The 19,294-nt window shown below is 34.9% G+C and overlaps 3 protein-coding genes and 1 long non-coding RNA gene across 6 annotated transcripts; 3 read left to right on the forward strand and 1 right to left on the reverse strand.

Annotated features, from left to right (window-relative positions):
- Positions 1-457: 457 nt before the first annotated feature.
- Positions 458-5,429, forward strand: LOC105116142 (uncharacterized). 2 transcript variants are annotated; one of them, XM_011013350.1, is made up of 8 exons: positions 458-635; positions 1,519-1,556; positions 1,649-1,823; positions 2,024-2,100; positions 2,187-2,693; positions 3,266-3,805; positions 4,172-4,384; positions 4,698-5,429. In XM_011013350.1, exons 1-8 carry the CDS (start codon positions 587-589, stop codon positions 5,064-5,066), a joined length of 1,968 nt encoding a protein of 655 aa, XP_011011652.1. In that variant the 5' UTR covers positions 458-586; the 3' UTR covers positions 5,067-5,429. The 2 variants fall into 2 exon arrangements, with proteins under 2 accessions (XP_011011652.1, XP_011011653.1); XM_011013351.1 differs by having other exon boundaries at positions 1,697-1,823.
- Positions 5,430-6,839: 1,410 nt separating this feature from the next.
- On the forward strand, positions 6,840-10,188 carry LOC105116144 (uncharacterized). Of its 2 annotated transcripts, none has more exons than XM_011013353.1 (6): positions 6,840-7,236; positions 7,461-7,605; positions 7,869-8,129; positions 8,276-8,357; positions 9,020-9,216; positions 9,544-10,188. In XM_011013353.1, the coding sequence occupies exons 1-6, from the start codon at positions 6,989-6,991 to the stop codon at positions 9,745-9,747; spliced, it is 1,137 nt and encodes a 378-aa protein (XP_011011655.1). In that variant the 5' UTR covers positions 6,840-6,988; the 3' UTR covers positions 9,748-10,188. The 2 variants fall into 2 exon arrangements, with proteins under 2 accessions (XP_011011655.1, XP_011011654.1); XM_011013352.1 differs by having other exon boundaries at positions 6,841-7,236; positions 9,472-10,181.
- Positions 10,189-11,140: 952 nt separating this feature from the next.
- LOC105116146 (protein STRUBBELIG-RECEPTOR FAMILY 5-like) lies at positions 11,141-18,510 on the forward strand. Its single transcript, XM_011013354.1, has 16 exons — positions 11,141-11,454; positions 12,366-12,498; positions 12,615-12,686; positions 12,785-12,850; positions 13,011-13,082; positions 13,164-13,235; positions 13,320-13,391; positions 13,460-13,525; positions 15,855-15,920; positions 16,021-16,310; positions 16,470-16,744; positions 16,870-17,141; positions 17,314-17,434; positions 17,557-17,693; positions 17,808-17,964; positions 18,124-18,510. Exons 1-16 carry the CDS (start codon positions 11,352-11,354, stop codon positions 18,250-18,252), a joined length of 2,103 nt encoding a protein of 700 aa, XP_011011656.1. The 5' UTR covers positions 11,141-11,351; the 3' UTR covers positions 18,253-18,510.
- Positions 13,852-15,061, reverse strand: LOC105116145 (uncharacterized). The gene is made up of 2 exons (XR_840474.1): positions 14,750-15,061; positions 13,852-14,134 (listed from the first exon to the last, which is right to left on the reverse strand). It is a non-coding gene; the product is annotated as an uncharacterized LOC105116145 (long non-coding RNA).
- Positions 18,511-19,294: the final 784 nt, after the last annotated feature.

A 19,294-nucleotide genomic window follows, 5' to 3' on the forward strand; every position in this document is an offset into this window, starting at 1 on the left:
TTAGATTTCTAAACCATAATCAAAACTAAACTAGACTTGAATTATATGTGCATTTAGTAATATAATATATTATATTTTCACATAATTTTTTTTAATTAAAAAATATATTAAAATAATAAAATTTCCTTTCTTATTTTTTCAAATCAGTGAAAGATAAGATACGAGAGTTGAAGAATTTTTTTTTATACTTGTTTATTATTTATTCTAGGTTTAATTTTGGCTAAACTAGTTAAACTCAACTAATTATAAATTTATAAAATCAAAAATAAAATTTAATTGAATAAACTAGATGTGTATTTCGTAATATATTAATATAATATTTTTATAAAAAATATTTTTCAATTAAAAATATATTAAAATAATATTTTTAACATTAAAATAATAAAATAATAATAATAATAATAATATTTTAATATGTTTTTTAAAATATTGATGGAGTTCTACTCCACTAGACTTATTTATTTTTAATTTTAAAATTGTTCACTCCCTCTATATAACTATGTTGGGAAAAGGATATATACTTTTTGGGTATTTTGACTTAGATTCTGGTGCCATTTCTGAATAGATCTTCCTCTGATTCATTCATATGGCGGCAACCCAATCACTATCACAACCTGATCCAGATCGTCCCTCTGGTACTTCTCTACCTGCCCCACTTCTTATCTTCATCATAATTGTATACAGTTTTTATCTTTTTCCTTTTTGTTTTTAATTCAAAGTCTCCTTTTTGTTGTTGGGGTGTTTTGATTTGATGGAGATTAAGTCATTTATAGGATGAATTGGCTCGTGGATTGTTTGGTCATGTTCGTTTGAATATAAAAAGTCAATCTTTCTTTTTCTTTCTTTAGTTTTTGGAGGATCCTTGTATTTTTGGACGCTGAGATATTGTAAACATGTATGAGGTATTAAATTGCTTTGATCTGGGCTGTGCTGGGTGTTTCATTTTGAGATCTGAGATCTGGGTTGTGTGAGGTGACCTTAATTATTGCAACTTCTCCGTTTTGCTTGTCATGTATAGCTAATTATTCAGTGAAGTATTGTGAAGGGAGGTTCAGGAAGCTTAATTGATGACATGGTTGCTTTCTGGAATTATGAGCTAGTGGCATGAAAAGAAAAATGTTTGATATGCTTGAGAATTCGAGGTGATGTCTGTTTTTATGAGCTAACTTATTGTTCTCAAGCTGATATCTTTGACTGATCAAATAATGGTTATAGTGTATAGAATGTGGTTACTAATGAGTGGTTGTTCATTGTTTTGTATTGTGTATGGCGGTAGCCTGTTTAATTCTTGTATCGAATAGATCTTACTGGTTTTTATTTATTTATTATTATTTTTTAAGTATTCACGGTCTTATATTTGCCATATGTGCATAGGTGTGAATGTGTGGATTTGTGCGCACATATTCATAGCTTCAAGTTTTCGTATCTCCAATTTTAGCTTTGATTGGTCAATAAATTTGTAGTGCCTGTGTTTCTAAGACTCTACTTAGTCACTGAGCATACTGATCATGGATGCAGAAGAGAAACCTGCTGAATCAGATAACATGGAGGAGCGGGTAGTTATACATAAACTTCAATCCTCATAACTTTTTTTTTTCTTTCCATACTCACAAGTTTAAAATAAGCCTTATTTGTAACTTCTTTTCAGACTCTATCAGCAAAAAATGAGATGTCAGTTTCTCCTAATTCCTCTCAGGATACAGCTCCTTTAGGTCATCCAAGGGATAACACAGGTCAATCTGAAGCTTTTGGTTCTCCTGGAGATCGTGCTGTCTATCGACCTAATATTTATGCCCCTCAGGCACAGGCGTTCTACTACAGGGGTTAGTCTCACAGTCCTTTTTAGGGCCCTGAACTTGACGGTCACTGATCACACTGATCATTGATGTCACACAGATGACGCTAAGCATTAATGTTTAGACGTCAAATGCATGTAACTGCAATATTTTTTTGTTTTAGTTTCTGATTCTTGATATCTTAGGTAAATTAATTAAGGGGCCATTTTATTCATGTTGTCAATCAGGTTATGACAATGCGACTGGTGAATGGGATGAATATCCTCCATACATAAATGCTGAAGGGTTAGAAATTGGGTCACCTGTAAGCACCCCCTTCATTGCATCATTTTCTTACTTAGATCACATTTTCTATTATTCCTTGACCCTTTTTTTTTTAATCTTATTTAGGGTGTCTACAATGATAATCCCTCTCTTGTATTTCATGCTGGATATGGATATAGTCCGCAAATGCCCTATGGACCTTATTCTCCAGTCACCACTCCTTTACCTTCTGTCGGTGGTGATGCACACTTGTACTCCCCTCAGCAATTTCCATTTTCTGGGCCGCCTTATTACCAGCATCTAGGTCCTCCTAATATGTCATATATTACCTCACCATCACCCATTTCACAACCAGAGTTCAACACATTGGCAAGCATCGACCAACAAGGTGATAACATGCTTTTTGGCCCAAGGCCTAGTTATCCTCCTGTGGGATCAATTAGTGGAGGCAGTTTTCCAGGAAAACATGATTTCCATGATCTGCAGCATGGGTTTGATGGATTGAGATCTGGAGGCCTTTGGTCAGCTTGGTCAAAACCCTCTGATAGAAATAGGCCCTTGTCCCCCTTTTCACCTGCAGTTTCTCCACAGCCTATTGGCATGCTTGGGTCATTTGGGCAGAATGTTGGAATGGTTTGTTTTCTTACCTTTTTTTTAAATATTCTGTAGATAATACATGATGCCACTTAGCTTTTCTCATTACAAGATGTTACTGTAATTAATGGCGCAGATTGTTTTGTCCGAAATCAATTTTATAAGCTTAGTATTCGGAAATTTTATCATAACTTTAAATGATGATTTATGCAAGATTTCTGTAGCCCTAGCAAACCAATCATGCAAAAGACCTTATTTTATTATTTGCCAATAAATGACTAAATGATTGTTTGAAGGCTCTTGCTTTTTTCCTTGTAAAGATAGAAGGCCAGCTGATGTTTTTAAGAATTTATTACATGGTTTTTACTAACCTTATCCTTCTTTTCTACCCATATCCAAAACATGGTATAAGAGGCCTAATAACATCCCTAGCTTACATTTGCTCTGCCATAAATTTTGGCTATGGTTGCAAACATTTTTAATGTACAAATAGTGTGCATTTTTTGTTACTGGTTAGCATGTTATGATGAGCACCAGGGATCGTCATAACAATTGACGAGGCAGATTATGGCTTTTAGTATTAAAGCTAGCTGACAAGTTTTTTGTTGCAGGCATCTCATCAACAAAGATCATTTTATGGCCTCGAATCAGGTTCAAACTCCTACAAAAGAGCCTATCTGCAGAGTGGTTACAATCAGGGATCTGGTTTTGGAAATGCATCAATTTCTAGTTTGGGGACAAACAGCCGGGGCTGGCTCTCCCTTGAAAACAGCAGATTGCGAGGAAGAAGCAGTATTTCCTTATGTGGCTGCAACGGTAGTCTTGATATTCTTAGCGAGCAAAACAGAGGACCAAGGGCCTCAAAGTCTAAGGCTCAAAATACAGCTGATCATGGTCCTTCTGTTGATGATAAGAAACATAGCAAACCATCTGCCAAGATCCATGATGAGTCATACAACCAATCAGATTTTGTGACTGAATACAAGGATGCTAAGTTCTTCATCATCAAGTCATACAGTGAAGATAATGTTCACAAGAGCATCAAATATGGTGTTTGGGCCAGCACTCCAAATGGGAATAGAAAATTGGATACTGCCTATCATGAAGCTAAGGACAAGCAAGATCCTTGTCCTGTGTTTCTCTTATTTTCGGTAAATACCTGATTCTTCAGTGTTCAAAGATTAGTAACTTGGAAGCCAGACCACTGCCTTGGGCCACAAAGAAAGAACTTGATATATATCACTGAACTAGAGATTTTGGTGATGTTTACATTTCTTTTAAATGCATCAATGTCTTAGTGCTGTATTTACTCCTATCCAATATTGGAGGGAAACCAAAGCTCCTGCAACATATCTGCCTCTTGAACTTCTAATTCTTTGTTAATTTCTATGGTCCCTTTATATTCTTCTATTTTTTTTTTAATCTTATAGCAGGTGAATGCTAAATCTTTATTATTGCCTCTGAACTTCTCATTTCTTTTTTCTTGCTTATGTACTATCTGTTACTCTTATATGCAGGTGAATGCTAGTGCTCAATTCTGTGGGGTGGCTGAAATGGTTGGACCTGTTGACTTTGACAAGAGTGTGGATTACTGGCAGCAGGACAAGTGGAGTGGGCAGTTCCCTGTCAAATGGCACATTATTAAAGATGTCCCGAACAGCCAGTTTCGTCACATTGTTTTGGAAAATAATGACAACAAGCCTGTCACTAACAGTCGAGACACGCAGGAGGTAGGAATTCATTTGGAACATCAAAAATTTCTTAGTGCTTTAGGTATTTTTGGTCCACAACAAGAAATTACAAGTGGTTTGTTGGTCCTTGAAATTCCAATTCCAGGAGAGTCTAGGTAGTTAGTTTATTCTGACTCAGTTGCAGTTCATGTGATGTCACTGGCTATATGTAAGCTTAAAATTTTAATGATAATGGGGCTATTTCTTTTCTGGGAAATTATTTGGTTTCTTTTCACACTTTTATAAATAGAAATTTCGAAACATGTATTTTCTCAGCTCTCTTGTACCTAATATAAAGTTTGATTTATTGCAGGTGAAATTGGAGCAGGGTGTTGAGATGTTGATCATCTTTAAGAATTATGAAACTGATACATCTATCTTAGATGATTTTGATTTTTACGAGGATCGACAGAAAGCCATGCAAGATAGGAAGGCCAGACAGCAAGCCAGCCTGCTGGCTGTTGGTGTAGTCGGAGAAAGTGAGCACAGAAATGCAGTTACCTTGCCAACTGATATTATCAAGCAGATGTCAAAGAGTTTTGCTCAAGTTATCTGCTTGGATGAGTCTAGCAAAGAAGGCATTGTTACTGATCGAGCTAGTTCTGGCACTGATGGTTCTGTGGGAACTAGAGTTAAATTGGAAGATGGTATCACAACTGTCTCCACCTCACAGACCAGTTAGGAAGAAACAAATACTGCAAGATTTGGCAGTGCCTGGTAGTGTATGTGACATGAACTTTAATTCTATCTTCTAGTTCTCCATTATCTTGTGAAGGTAGAGAGTTATATCTCAGAATTGATTGGAGCACATCCATAACTGGATGAAGGGCTAATGAGTTTTGCGGGGCAGATGTGCTACATGTATAATACATGGTTTTTTGAGTGTCGTAGTCAGTGTTCCTTTTGTTTTCCTGGTCCTAATGTTGCAGTTTGGGTGAGAATAGTTATGTGGAGACACTGGTTGAGTTCTTGCATTTGCAAATAAGGGAAATATAGCAAAAGATGTTGAAGGAAGAACCTCATTGATTCTACTGTTTCTCCATAATGAGCTACGAATTCATTTATTTCATGTTATTCATCAATTTGTGAAAGAATCATGACAATGATGTCACACAGCAAAGTTGTCGGATTCTGTCAGCACTTGGCACCAAGTACCCAACGTGGAACAAATGATAGTTTGTATTAGTGGAAGGAAGACGAATAGAATGAATCACAAAAAAGTCACCTACGAACTGATGATTCTAACTCTTAGGTGCACAGCATGTGCAGTGTGGCTGATGACAAGGAACTTGCTGCTTACCTTGTTTTCAAGCAAAGCAAAATCACTTTAGAACCTCGTCTAGTGTGTAACTCTCTTCTTTAAGAGACAAGATAAGTGCACTATTCAATTTCTAAGAGGGACTGATCATCTTGAAGGCAGTATAGTAAATCTGACAAGCTGATGAACTGAAAGCGTGATCCAAGAGAAAGAGATTTATGCAAAACCTTTTATTTAGTGCCATTGAAAAAAAAAATTATTGACTATATCCTTAAACTTGCGGTAATTATTCATGCCATGTCATTTTCATCGCTATGACTGGTTTGGTGCAGAAAAGTGAGAACAAGATGGGGAGTGAATGGTTGCTGTCTGCAGTATCCCCTGAGGCTTTTCACCAATAAATTGCTATTAACAATAGGAGGATGGAAATAATTGCCAATGCTGAGTCTATGCATGATCTTGTAGCTTATGCATATCCTCTTATCCATGAACTTGAGAGTGGCATCTTTCTACCAGTAAAATAATTTGGCATTATTCTAAGAAGGGATTGGATTGGGTGGATATTCAAGTGATCCAGACATGACACGTCCTTTAAGATTCTCCACTAAAATTAAGTACAATGCCCTTTTTCTCAATATTTTAACCAGAACCAAATATTTTCATCAACATGCACACAAAATTGTACTATAAATATACAAACTTTTGTGGATCGTCCAAAATCAGACAGAATCTCAACGTGGTAAGGGGCAATGTTAGAAATCAAATAATCAATGGATACATACATTAACAATAACAAACTAAAATTGTCCTACTCATAACTTTTGTGATTATCTTAATTTTCCCAACCAAGAAAATTGTAGTAACAACTAACAGCCACTAGGAGGAAGGAAAATAAGAAAAGAGAGTAAAGTGTTCCTTAGTCCTTCAATGTTTAAAATGTATAGCTTAGCCCCTAGAATCTTGCTAACCATTGTCTTGTTTGGACACTATTTGGTTTTTCCTTAATCCAAAACGTTGTCATTTCATGATTTAAATTCTTAGAGAAAAACCCACATGGTGATACATTAGAGAAAAGCCTAACACTTAGCAAGTAAAGGGATTAAGTTATAGGTTCTTAAATATAAAGGATTAAGTCATAATTTAATTCAAACAACAGGGACTAAAGAATAATTTACTTAAAAAAATAAAGAGAGAGAGAGAGATAAAAAAATGTCGTGACAGAAAAGTCAGGGAAATCAAAGAAGCAAAGCTGTGAACTTCGTTAATGACCGACCGATCTTCCATCCTTTGTTTTCTTCTATCAGCCAAAAGAAATTATGGGTTTTACTTAGAATTGCTAAAGAAAGATGGGTTTCTTTGGTTTCAATGGATCATCACTCTATTCTTCTTTAAAATCTTCAATGGATTTTTGGTTCCAAAATGAAAGACTGAATTTTTGTTATGGATGTGCTATTCTCTTTGTTCTTCTTTGCATTATCCTTTACAACTTCTCCACAAGACTGCTCAGATTCTTCTCTTCTTCTTCTAGGCGACATAGCGTTTCTTCTTCTTCTCCAGCTGCTTCTGCTACTGATATTGCCTCCTCTAATTCCAGGTGCATAGCTTTTCTTATTCGATCCAGTCCCTGTTTTTTAAGAGAAAATAATTATTTTCTCCTTTTCTTCTACGTGGATGCTTTCTTTTTGGTTATTTTTCATTTTTGTTATTGATTTGGTGTTTGTGTTGAATAGGGGTTGGTTTAATTGAATCAAAGTTTCAATCTTGGGTGGATTTTTGTCACTGACATGCAAGTTCTGTTATTTTCTGCTGCTTATGCAGGGTTTCAGAGATTGTTTCAGTAGCTGACTTGAAGTTTTTGATTGAGAATTTGGATGAGAAGCTAATTGAGAATGAGAAATGGGAAAACGTTACAAATAAGAGAAACAATCTTCTAGCATATACTGCCAAATGTTTCAAACCTAAGGTTAGTTGCCTTCTACTACTAATGTTGTACTGTTTTCAATTTGCTAAAAGTTTTCTCCTTTTGGTTGGTTGAATATATTAATTACGTTCATTTCAGAGTTTAATTTTTAATGTGTTTTATGAGTTCATTACTTATGGTACAAAGGCGGGGCTTGACCAATTGATTTATCTTTTGTACTGGGATCGGTTATTATTGGTGGAGACTGGAGAGTGCTATTAGAGTGAATTAATGTAACGTGGTGTTTTCTTGTTGCATATTTGCAGGATGCTCCTATAAAGTACTTGAGCTTGACGGTGTTTGAAAATTGCACCATGGAGGTGCTAAGGGACTTTTACATGGACAATGAATACAGAAAGCAGTGGGATAAGACCGTGGTTGAACATGAGCAGCTGCAGGTGGATAGAACTAATGGAACTGAAATTGGTTGCACAATTAAGAAATTTCCTCTCTTGACGCCAAGGGAATATGTTTTAGCATGGAGATTGTGGGAAGGAAAAGATAAATCGTTCTATTGCTTTATTAAGGTAATAATCAACTGCAATCAGTTTGAAAGCATTAGTTAGTTGCTGCATTTTACAAGGTGATTTACCTCCATGGACTTGCTGTCATGAATTTATCATCTCGATGGTTAATTCTTAATTTATATTTTGATGTTGATGATCATGTCTAGGAATGCGAATACCCTTTAGCTGTAAGACAGAGGAGGTTTGTACGAGTGAAGTTCTTTAGATCTGGTTGGAGAATCAGTAAAGGTAAGTTCCTGACCTGGCTTTTTGCAGTGATTTTTTGTCATTGCAAAATGGTCAGACAAACAAAAAAAGAGCATGATGTGTCTCGTTGTGATATTGAACTTTTTTTTACATTATATAGCTCTTAAGTTTCATATTTATTTGGAATTCAGTATTTTCTACAAATCATCTCTCTGACATTGCAGTGTAGACGAACATAAAAAACAAACAAACAAGGAATGAAACATCTCATAATGAGCTTTATTGACACTAATTTTCGGCCTTTTATTTTCATATTTGTTTGGAATTTAGTATTTTAGAGAGCTTGCATGTTTCTTTCCAGCATGAAGTATTTAGCTCAGACTCAGTTTGATTTATATCATGTTTCCTTCTGGAGTTTGTATTATTATTCATATAGTTAGAAATGGAACATCCTTTGGTGCTACTGAAGGTTTCTTCATGCAAGATATTGATCACTTTTGTTTTGGTTTGGTACTTTTCATCATCTGGTCTATGTTTGGAGACTATGTCCATGATTTTCAATTTGCCTGATCTCTTAGTTCTTCTTATATGAAAACAGTTTATTTTTTGGATTGTCTATTTACCTATTCTTTTAACTCTTCCTAAATGGAAGTAGTTTACTTGTTTATTGATTATTTTGTAATTTCAATCACTTTCTTTTACAGTCCCTGGTAGAAACGCTTGTCAGATCACAATGTTTCACCAAGAAGATGCTGGTTTGAATTTGGAGATGGCAAAGTTGGCTTTCTCAAGGGGCATATGGAGCTATGTATGCAAGATGAATGATGCACTACGCAAATACTCTCTGATGAGTCATCCTTGGACAGGTCCAGCTGTTACTGCAGTGACTCTTATCCAGAAGGTGAGCACCACCATCTTGAAATACCGATGTTGTTAAAGAAAATATTTCTGAATTAGCACAGCCTATCAAAAAAATACTGGTGAATTCAAGGTTTCCTTAAGAACATTACACATAATATTCAAAATATGTAGTGTAAATGACTCAGTTTCTAAAAACTTGGGTAGGTGATTAAACTGCCAAAATTACTGAAAAAGAAAACATTACTTGCTTCATTATTTTGAGATCATCAAATTTGTGGTTTCTCTTGTGGCATAGGTTCCACCTGAACTAGAAACATTGAACACTGTTGTGGATACTCAGGCAACTTCAACATTGATTGCCGCACAGGGACTAGATACTGGTGAAGCCGAAGAGAAGAAATTCCTGAGAAGGCCATCTAAAAAAATTGTCGCAAATGGTCTGCTTCTTCTAGGGGGTGTAATCTTCCTGTCCCGTGGGCACTCTAGCCTTGGTGCTAAAGTTGCCATGGCATATATCCTGACAAAGCTGAGAAAACATGATGCCTCGTCAGGCCAAGAAAGGGAAAGATGATGTACATGATGACATTGTATGACCAAGAGTAATGGTGGTGGACCTCATAAAGCTTGTTACCGCATATTCTGTTAACTAGAGCATGGAATCTGACATTTATGCATCTTAAGGAGAGTGCATATTTAGTCCGTGTAGGAGTGAGCTGAATTTCTTTCTCATCAGTTGTAGTTTGGTTCATTGAATACTAAGTGTATAGAAAAATTGTGACTTAATTATTCTTATTACCATTTTCCACTAATATAATTATCAAGCCATCTTCAGGAAGTCAGGAGCCAACACCAAGGTGCGAAGATTGAGCCAACACCAAAAAGTTTGGAAAGCTTAAATGTTGAGAGCTCTCAATCTTGTATCCTCTTGAAGACTCGAGATTTGCAGCATCAAGATTAGCCGTGACGAAGTTGCTGGGCTGTGCTCGATTGTCACTGCAGTTGCTCCTGCCTTTGAAAGTGTTTTCTAAGTTGTTATTTTGCTGACAAAAAAATTTAAAGAAATGTTATTTTAATATACTTTTAAAAAACACTTTCACTGTATTATTAATCACATTATAAATTACGAAAGATAATATAGGAGATCGTTTTTGGTTCTTTATTTGCCCTAATTTGTTTTGACTTTTGACCTAAAATTCAATTCAAGGCTGCCATCACTGAATTAAGGACACAAAAAGCAAGCTTGAAAAGGGTACGAATCATATAAAAAGATCATAACAAAGCTTGATATGGCAATTACCAAATTGTGGAGTATTTATTGACTGGAGACATTCTCTCCTAGTGATTTTCCATATTCCAGACATCTTTCCTCAATTTTCATTAATTTACTCCTGTATAATTATTGCCACCCTTTCAGTTAGAATATATTGAAATGAATGAAATAGATTATATTGATACGAATGGAATGGAGAATTATGCTTTGCCATGTTATGTAGAACTCTCAGGGAGTTCAGAAATTACAATATCACCATATAAGATTCTTCTTTTTAAAAAAAAATAAAAAATAAAAAATTATAGATAATAACTAAGAAGATGTGATTATTTACTTTCAAATACCATAAAATTTCTCATATAAATAATTGTAATGTATGAGCAAATTGGCTTGAAGATACCTTTGACCATCCGTAAAATACAAGGATACGTAACTATTGTAGAAGGAAAAAAAAAAAAGAAAAACCCCATGGATTATGAAAAAGGCTTGGAGAAAAACGGCTAATAAAAGGAAGGAAGACTGTAATAGAAGGCTTTACCACTCGGCAATAACTTGAGAGGCTGGAAAACAGTGACAGACTCTCATTTCTCCTGATCATTCGCTCTCCTTTTTTCTCTGCAAAAATGCCACTCACTTTTTTAGCCCTCTTCCTTCAAAAATAGCCAACTTTTCTTTTCCTTCTTTCTTTTCAATAAAGAAAATTCCTCAAGCTTCCACAGCCGAAGAAATAATAAACAAAGAACAGGAGAAAACTCCCATTCCCTTGTTGCTCCTAGAAGGCCAGGAACTTGTTGTTCTTGGCTGAATTCTGAAACGTCATTATTCATCGCCATCCCCTTGATAGCTTGAATATCTTGTTGCTTTTATAAGCACATCACTCTTTTCTTCTGCTTAAATATTGGTTTATGTTTTGGTTTAGGACAATGCACGATAGTCTTGTAGGGTTCTTGATTGTCTCTCTTGGAATTCTGACCACTTTTGTCCATTCAAAGACTGATTCTGATGATGGTATGTACCGTACACCATTTGTGGATGCACTGAAATTCTAATTGATTTTACTTGACATTTTGTTTTGATTCTCATGGTAATTACCATAGTTGAATGAGGTGATGGTGTTTAGGAACTATATAAACATTTTGTAAGGTTCCTTTCACAGATAACTTATATATGTCGGCTCTTAAGGTTGATCAGAGGTTGAAATTTCTGTGCATGTTTAACCTCAGGAGAGAATGTAATTTGATTTATTTAACACCATTCAAGGGTGATCTATGATCTACATTGCCTTTATCAATACCATAACCATTTTTGTTTAATCAATTGATAGTGAAAGCTATTCTCTCTAAATGCAAATAACTTCTGATGGGGTGTTCTTAGCTTTCATAGATTGGATCTGTCAAGGCATATTTACAACTACTTCATGTATATCTAGATAAACACATTCAATATGAAAATAACTATGCTGAAAATCTCATTTCAATATACAGTTGTAATGTTTGAATCAAGTTGAACCCTTTTTGAGGCTAAATAAATAATAGAAGAAAACCATAAGCTCAATTTTCACCTCCAATAGTCCAATGGTCTAGGTTTAAAGCGGAACCTGTAATGGAATGCGAACCGAGGGGTTTAAGTTATAGAAAATAGAAGCTTTTCTTTAGAAGTATTTCAATCTGGTTATTGGATCCCTTGTGCTCCACTGAAGAACTGGTTGTTTTAGCCATAAGTTTGGACCAAAACTGGATACAAGTAGGCTTAAAAGCTTCAAATATTTGAGGACAGCATTAAAACTCTGAACCCTTCTTTTATGATTTTCAATCACATAATCATAATTTGCTGAGTATCTATATGATTAGAAAATAATAAGTTACTGTCATATGTAGTTGTATTTAAAGATTCTGATGTTTCCAGTATTGTGATTGCAGTTTCGGCTTTGAATGTGATGTTTACAAGCTTAAATTCTCCTTCAAAACTGAGTGGATGGAAATCAAGAGGTGGAGACCCTTGTGGAGACTCATGGGAAGGGATCCAATGCTCAGGCTCATCTGTGACTCAAATGTAGTTAGATTTGCTTATCTAAGTATATCCAGTGAACAGATCTTACATTTCATAAATTTAGCAGGAATAACCCTGAAATTTCTGAATGCTGCCTTCTATTTGTCAAAATTTTGCAGAAAGTTATCTGGACTCGGACTTACTGGATCACTGGGTTACCAGCTATCAAACTTGAAATCTGTCACCTACTTGTGAGGCCCAGCTTCTAAATCACAGCACTTCTTACACTACTTTTTTCTGATGAAGGAACATAACCTCAATGCTTTTTGTATTATTTGTGATAGTACAGTGACGTGAGCAAAAACAACCTCAATAATGATATACCATACCAGCTTCCTCCCAATACAGTTAACTTGTAAGTCTCCTGACATTTTCTTTTATTAATATTGAATATACCAACAAATTTATCTGGAGCAGGATAAAACAAGCCTTTTTTATTTAACCTAGCTCACTTTTTTACTGGAAAGATTGAATACAATGTGTTTGATATTAATCTTGTAAGGTTTAATATGCAGAGATCTTTCTAATAATGGCTTCACTGGAAATGTGCCCTACTCAATTTCACAGATGACTAAACTTCAATACCTGTAAGTAAACTTGGTCTGCCTTTTGTTACCAAACCTTCCAGTTGTTCAGAATGAATACTCATTGTTCGATGCTTCCTCCAGAAATCTTAATCATAATAAAATCAATGGACAGCTGAGTGATATGTTTCAAAAACTCACTAAACTCAAAACAATGTAAGTACTACTAACCGAAATCAAAAGGTTGTGACTCTTTCTCTTGTTGAATTTATGGTCCACACTCATGGAGATGAATGACAGGGATCTATCCCACAACTCGATCTCTGGGAATCTGCCTCAAAGTTTTTCTGCACTCAAAAGCCTCAGCACACTGTAAGAAGTTATAAATTCTTCATTAATGTGCTTTTAGTTTCTTGTTGTGATTGTTTGCCTTTGTACAGGCATTTGCAAGACAATAAATTCACTGGTACCTTAGATGTCCTCGCCGCACTCCCCCTTAAAGATTTGTAAGTTACCTTCTGCACAGTTCAATTAAACAGCTCTAGTTCTTGAGTTTAGGTGAGAAATATTGATAATTGTACAAAATTCAGAAGTCCTCAATCACTGCATTAATTTGATAGTTGGATACAGCATATGTGAGTAGCGTTCACTTTGCACTTCACTTGATTCATGTATAAGAATGATGAAACTTAAATACAGTAGTTGATGTTAGTGGAGAGTAAAGGTGTCACGACCCGAATTCCGGGTCCATGACCGGCAACGCAGGAGTAGTGTCGAAAAGACACCCCACTTACACTAAGCCTCAAAACAGACATATCAAAAGAACAAGATATTCAAAAATACGCAACATTTCATAATCTTCAGAAATAGTATATTACTCAAAGCTGATGAAATCAAAGAATAGTTTAAAACTCTTCATAAGTAATTAAAATAAAAATAATAATTCATAATACTCATTACATTGTCAAAATCCAAACTTAATTAAAACAGAGTAATAGTGGAGCGTCTAAGACATCGAATCAAAACAACCTTGAACAATAAGCAAGGCATACCGACCCAAAACTGAAGAAGTAGAAACACTCAACAAAGTCCAACTACTATCAGAAACTAAGAACCTGAAATAATATTAAGAATGAGGGGTGAGTTCAACCAACTCAGTAAGGAAATAATATTTAATATACATTTTAGATATTTTCATATTAATAATTTGCCAGATGATTTATCTTGATATACATATACATATATATACTAAATATATTATCATAACATAGTAGAATGATATACATATACATATACATACTGAACATATTATCATAACGTAGTGGAATACATGTCAGAGATCAGATGACACCCGAGGGTGACCAGATGACACCCGAAGGTGACCACTGTGGGATGATCAGTCGCCACAGGCTGATGCTTCTCTCATCAGCTAGGTATACAGAATATTATGTGCATATAAACTAACTACTCTCTGTTAGCATGGAGTTACTGACAAGTCCTATATCAAGACATAATAGATATTTACAGAATCATCAAAGAAATGTATATCATATCAAATAGAATTTAACTCGATAAAATGCGAGTGCAAATTTCAAAAATAGATGAGTACTCGGAAAACAAAGCAAGATATATAAATATAAATATTCAAGAGATTAACTAATCGTACTCATCATATAATCAACATACATATTTACTTATATTATATGCATATTAAAGATTATCCCATTCACCCGGAAAATATAGAACTAAAGGAACGTCATACGAAAGACCGAAAATCCTATTGAGGATCGTTAGGAGAACCTACAACAATATATGAAATATACTCAAAAACAACTCAAACAAAATATCTCAATGCATAAAATAAAACTAGGTTTACTCTCCTAGGTTTAGGGACTAAAACGATAATTATCCAAATAGGGACCAAAATGTAATTTTACCAAAACTGGACCAAACTGTAAATATATAACCATACTGAAATTTCACCCATAAACCATCCTTCATTCTGTCCAGAACGAACTAGGGACCTAAAAGTAATTTTTATAAAGTTTTAGGGACTAAAATGTAAATTCCTAAAATTTAGGGACCAAACTAAAAATATTCCAAATCAATTATCAAACTGAGATTCATCATCCTTAACCTCATAATAACACTGTCTAGAATCTCAAAATACCATTAGGGGTCAAATTATAATTTTTCCAAAGTTTAGGGACTAAATTGTAATTTCCATAAATTGAGGGACCAAATTGAATTTTCATCATCTTTAACCTCAAATCCAGAATTGTTCACAGATTACCTACTGTTCTTTCCAGAATTCCAACTCAAAATTCACAATTTACACAAATCATAACTCAACATCATCATCTTTACCAACAATCTCTCAAAATCAACTAATTAATCAATTACCCACAACAATCAACCCTATAACATTCAAATTAATTCATCAATTAACCCAAAACATAAATTTTTAAAACCCTAATATTTATCAAAATATAAATTTAAATTTCAAACAACACATTTATACATTTAACAACCTAAATCTTACCTTTAAAGTTATTTCTTCTCAATCTCTTCCCTTTCTCTTCTTTTCTTTCTCTTCTTCTTTTTCCTTCTCCCTCTCTTACATTTGCTCTCAAAAAAACACAGCTTTCTCTTTTGTTTTTTTGTTTTATTTTCTTTCTATTTATATTTATCAATTATTATTCAATTATTACAATACCCCTCATTTAATTATAATTACTTTTTTTTAAGCTACCAATAACTTAGTTGCCCTTTACTACTAATTTTCAAAACATCACAAAAGGACTCACTAACCTGAATCCACTGTTACACCGGCAGGAATGTTGAGGACAACGAGTTCACTGGCTGGGTCCCTGATTCGCTGGAGGGCATTGATAATCTGGAGTAAGCGCAATCTAAATCCGCAATTTTATTTATTTATTTATTTACTTTTTTGAGGATGTAAGAAAATGCTTCGCTGACTTTGTGATTCTATTTTCTGAAGAACCGGGGGGAATTCGTGGTCATCTGGCCATGCTCCTCGTGGTAAATCTAGTCCAGCCCATGAAAAGGGAGGTGGAAAGAAGGGCATGAGTGGACTCGCTATAGCTTTAATAGTATTGGCTTCACTGGTTGTTCTTGTACTTCTCCTATTACTATTTTCAAGAAAAAGGTCCTCTCCATCTTCAAATTTTCTTGACGAGGAGAAAGGTAGCCGGCATAGAACATTTACTCCCCTTTCATCACAAGAACTATCCAATCACACGATTGCTTCCATAAAGAAAGAGTTTAAAGGTATTTATTTGACCGACTTCCAGCATTATTTTATGGTTGACAACTTTCATACACTTTCTGCTCACACCATAATGTCACTGTTTAATGATGTCTCGTGCCAACTGTGCATTCTGATGGCATTGTTGGTGTGAAATTAACAATATGATTTACTGGTGACAGAAACTGAGTCACTCAATTCATCTGGTCCGATTGATATAAGAACTTTCAAAAAAGCTGCTTCCATGAGCTGCAAGCCTCCACCTTCCAATTTTTCTCAGTCTATAAATGACAACCAGTTTGCAAGCTGTCTAAATCCAGGAAGAAACACCTCTGTTCGTGCCGTAGCTTTTTCATTGACAGATTTGCAGAGTGCTACTGGAAATTTTGCACCAGGCCGACTTATTGGTGAGGGTTCCCTTGGTCGCGTCTACAGGGCAAAATATCCTGATGGGAAGGTATGCTTAGTCATTTCATATTTTATGTGGTAATTGTCACTGGATTTACACAGAATCAAACACAATTTGCAACGAGAAGTTTGGATTTTGCATTCTTGAAACATAATTTACTTTTTGCTTGTCAGGTTTTAGCTGTCAAAACGATTGATTTATCACTTCTTCAAGGTGCAAAGCCAGAGGATTTTTCAGAAATTGTCACAAGCATCTCAAAAGTTCACCATCCGAACATTGCTGAGCTTGTTGGTTATTGTGCAGAACAAGGGCATAACATGTTGATATATGACTATTTCAGGAATGGATCACTTCATGGTTTCCTGCATGTAGCAGATGACTACAGTAAACCACTAACGTGGAATACCAGAGTTAGAATAGCTTTGGGCACGGCCCGCGCTGTTGAGTAAGTTAATACAAACACATGCTGATGCAACTCGATTACCTGAAATGGATATTGGCTAAATGCTTAGATTGTAAGAGTAAGGGAGCAGATGTACTCCCACCTGCAGAATGATTCCCCATAGCTGTTTCCTTCCCTTCTTTTCTCTAACGAAGTAAGTACATTTTCACATCAGGTACCTCCATGAAGTTTGTTCTCCATCCTTCATCCACAAGAACATCAAGTCATCAAATATTTTGCTTGACAATGAACTCAACCCATGTCTTTGCGACTACGGGCTGGAAAACTTTCATCATGTTAGTAATTCTTGAGACATAAAAAGATCTCCTTACCGCGAGCATAGTTTGGAAATGTGATTTCAACGGCGCATAAAATTAACATAATCCATGTTGATCATTATAATTTTTCTCCTTTTCAGCGGACAAGCCAAAACCTTGGTGTAGGATACAATGCGCCAGAGTGCACTGAACCTCCAGCTTACACAATGAAGAGTGATGTTTACAGCTTTGGAGTGGTGATGCTGGAGCTATTGACTTGCCGGAAGCCTTTAGACAGGTATGGTGACACTACTGCTGCAATCTTTTTATTCACCATTTGCTAGTGTTGTTAATCAATGTAATCTCTATATCATAACTAGTTAAGCTGTCATATTTCTTTACTTCCTTACAGTTCGAGACCCAAATCAGAACAATGTTTGGTCCGATGGTCCACCCCGCAACTGCATGACATTGATTCATTGGAAAAAATGGTTGACCCTGCATTGCGTGGGCTATACCCTCCGAAGTCAGTATCTCGATTCGCTGATATCATTGCCCTCTGTGCACAGGTAAGAACCGGCTTCGTTTTCCCTCCATGCCAAGGAAATGTTAGTGCAGGATAGATTTCCTTTCTCTTTTTATCACAAATTCAAAAGGTTGGTGAACTCTTCAAAGAGAAGTAATATTTTGAGAAGTAATATTTTGCGTTGCACTTTTGGTATTACTAGGCGGAGCCTGAATTTCGGCCACCTATGTCAGAGGTAGTCCAAGCATTGGTGCGATTAGTTCAGCGATCGAGTATGAACTTAAGAGACGATATTACAATTTCTAGTCAGATGGAGGATTCTGATTACTAGTGCTGTGTTCTATCAAGACTAAAATAGATCAAAAGATTAATTTCTTCTTATTTGGTTATGCCTCTTGAATATGTCTTCGTTAGTAGGCTTGGATGCTTAGGACTTTTGGAGATTTTTTCTTTTTATTTTTACGCATGAAAGATTTTATGGAGAGATTCATCTTCCTAAGCGAGGTAGCCTCCATGTTGCTTGTCAATGCTATTGTTATTCGTCTGTATCCGAATCTCAGTCCATGACTAGTAATGTAGCAACGGTATAGAAACAACATCTCATTTAAATTAAGCCTAGAATAAACATATTAAAAAAATAAATTATTTAAAAATACAAATTTCATAATTTTTAAAAATATTATATTTTTCAAGATTAATAAAACCAAATAACAGTTGAAAACTTCTCATCAGTAATTAAAGCAAAAGCAATAATTCTTAATACTCATTACATTGTCAAAATCTAAGCTTAGTTAAAATAAAGTAATAGTTGAACGTCTAAAACATTGAATCAAAACTAAAATAAAAACCTTGTGAAATAAGTAAGATATATCAACCAAAACTGAAGAAACAGGAACACTCAACAAAGTCCACATATTAACAGAAATTAAGAACTTAAAATAATATTAAAAATAAAGAGTGAGTTCAACCAATTCAGTGAGGGAATAATATTTAATATACATTTTAAATATTAATAATTTATAAATTAATTTATCTTGACACACACACATACACAAAAAGTATATTATCATAAAGTAGGAGAATATATGTTAGAGATTAGATAGCACTTGAAGGTGACCACTGTAGGATAATCAGTTGTCGCAGGCTAGCGCCCCTCTCATCAGCTAGGTATATAGAATACTATGTGCACATAGACTAACTACTCTTTATTAGCATAAAGTTATTGACAATTCCTAAATCAAAATATAATAGATATTTGCATAATTATCAAAGCAATGTATATCATATCAAATAGATTTAGTTCAATCAATTGCAAGTATAAATTCAAGAATAGATAAATACTTGAAAAATAAATCGACATATATAAATATTCA

The sequence above is a fragment of the Populus euphratica genome, unplaced genomic scaffold (assembly GCF_000495115.2).
Source record: "Populus euphratica unplaced genomic scaffold, PopEup_1.0 scaffold865.1, whole genome shotgun sequence".
NCBI classification, from domain to species: Eukaryota; Viridiplantae; Streptophyta; class Magnoliopsida; order Malpighiales; family Salicaceae; genus Populus; species Populus euphratica.

Coding starts and splice junctions, on each gene's coding strand:
- LOC105116142 (XM_011013350.1), top strand. CDS start 587: ATGGCGGCAACCCAATCACTATCACAACCTGATCCAGATCGTCCCTCT. Junction 636..1,518: donor TGATCCAGATCGTCCCTCTG/GTACTTCTCTAC, acceptor TCATGGATGCAG/AAGAGAAACCTGCTGAATCA. Junction 1,824..2,023: donor ACAGGCGTTCTACTACAGGG/GTTAGTCTCACA, acceptor GTTGTCAATCAG/GTTATGACAATGCGACTGGT.
- LOC105116144 (XM_011013352.1), top strand. CDS start 6,989: ATGGGTTTCTTTGGTTTCAATGGATCATCACTCTATTCTTCTTTAAAA. Junction 8,130..8,275: donor CGTTCTATTGCTTTATTAAG/GTAATAATCAAC, acceptor GATCATGTCTAG/GAATGCGAATACCCTTTAGC. Junction 9,217..9,471: donor CAGTGACTCTTATCCAGAAG/GTGAGCACCACC, acceptor CTTGTGGCATAG/GTTCCACCTGAACTAGAAAC.
- LOC105116146 (XM_011013354.1), top strand. CDS start 11,352: ATGTTTTGGTTTAGGACAATGCACGATAGTCTTGTAGGGTTCTTGATT. Junction 13,083..13,163: donor ATGACTAAACTTCAATACCT/GTAAGTAAACTT, acceptor TGCTTCCTCCAG/AAATCTTAATCATAATAAAA. Junction 13,526..15,854: donor GCACTCCCCCTTAAAGATTT/GTAAGTTACCTT, acceptor TTACACCGGCAG/GAATGTTGAGGACAACGAGT.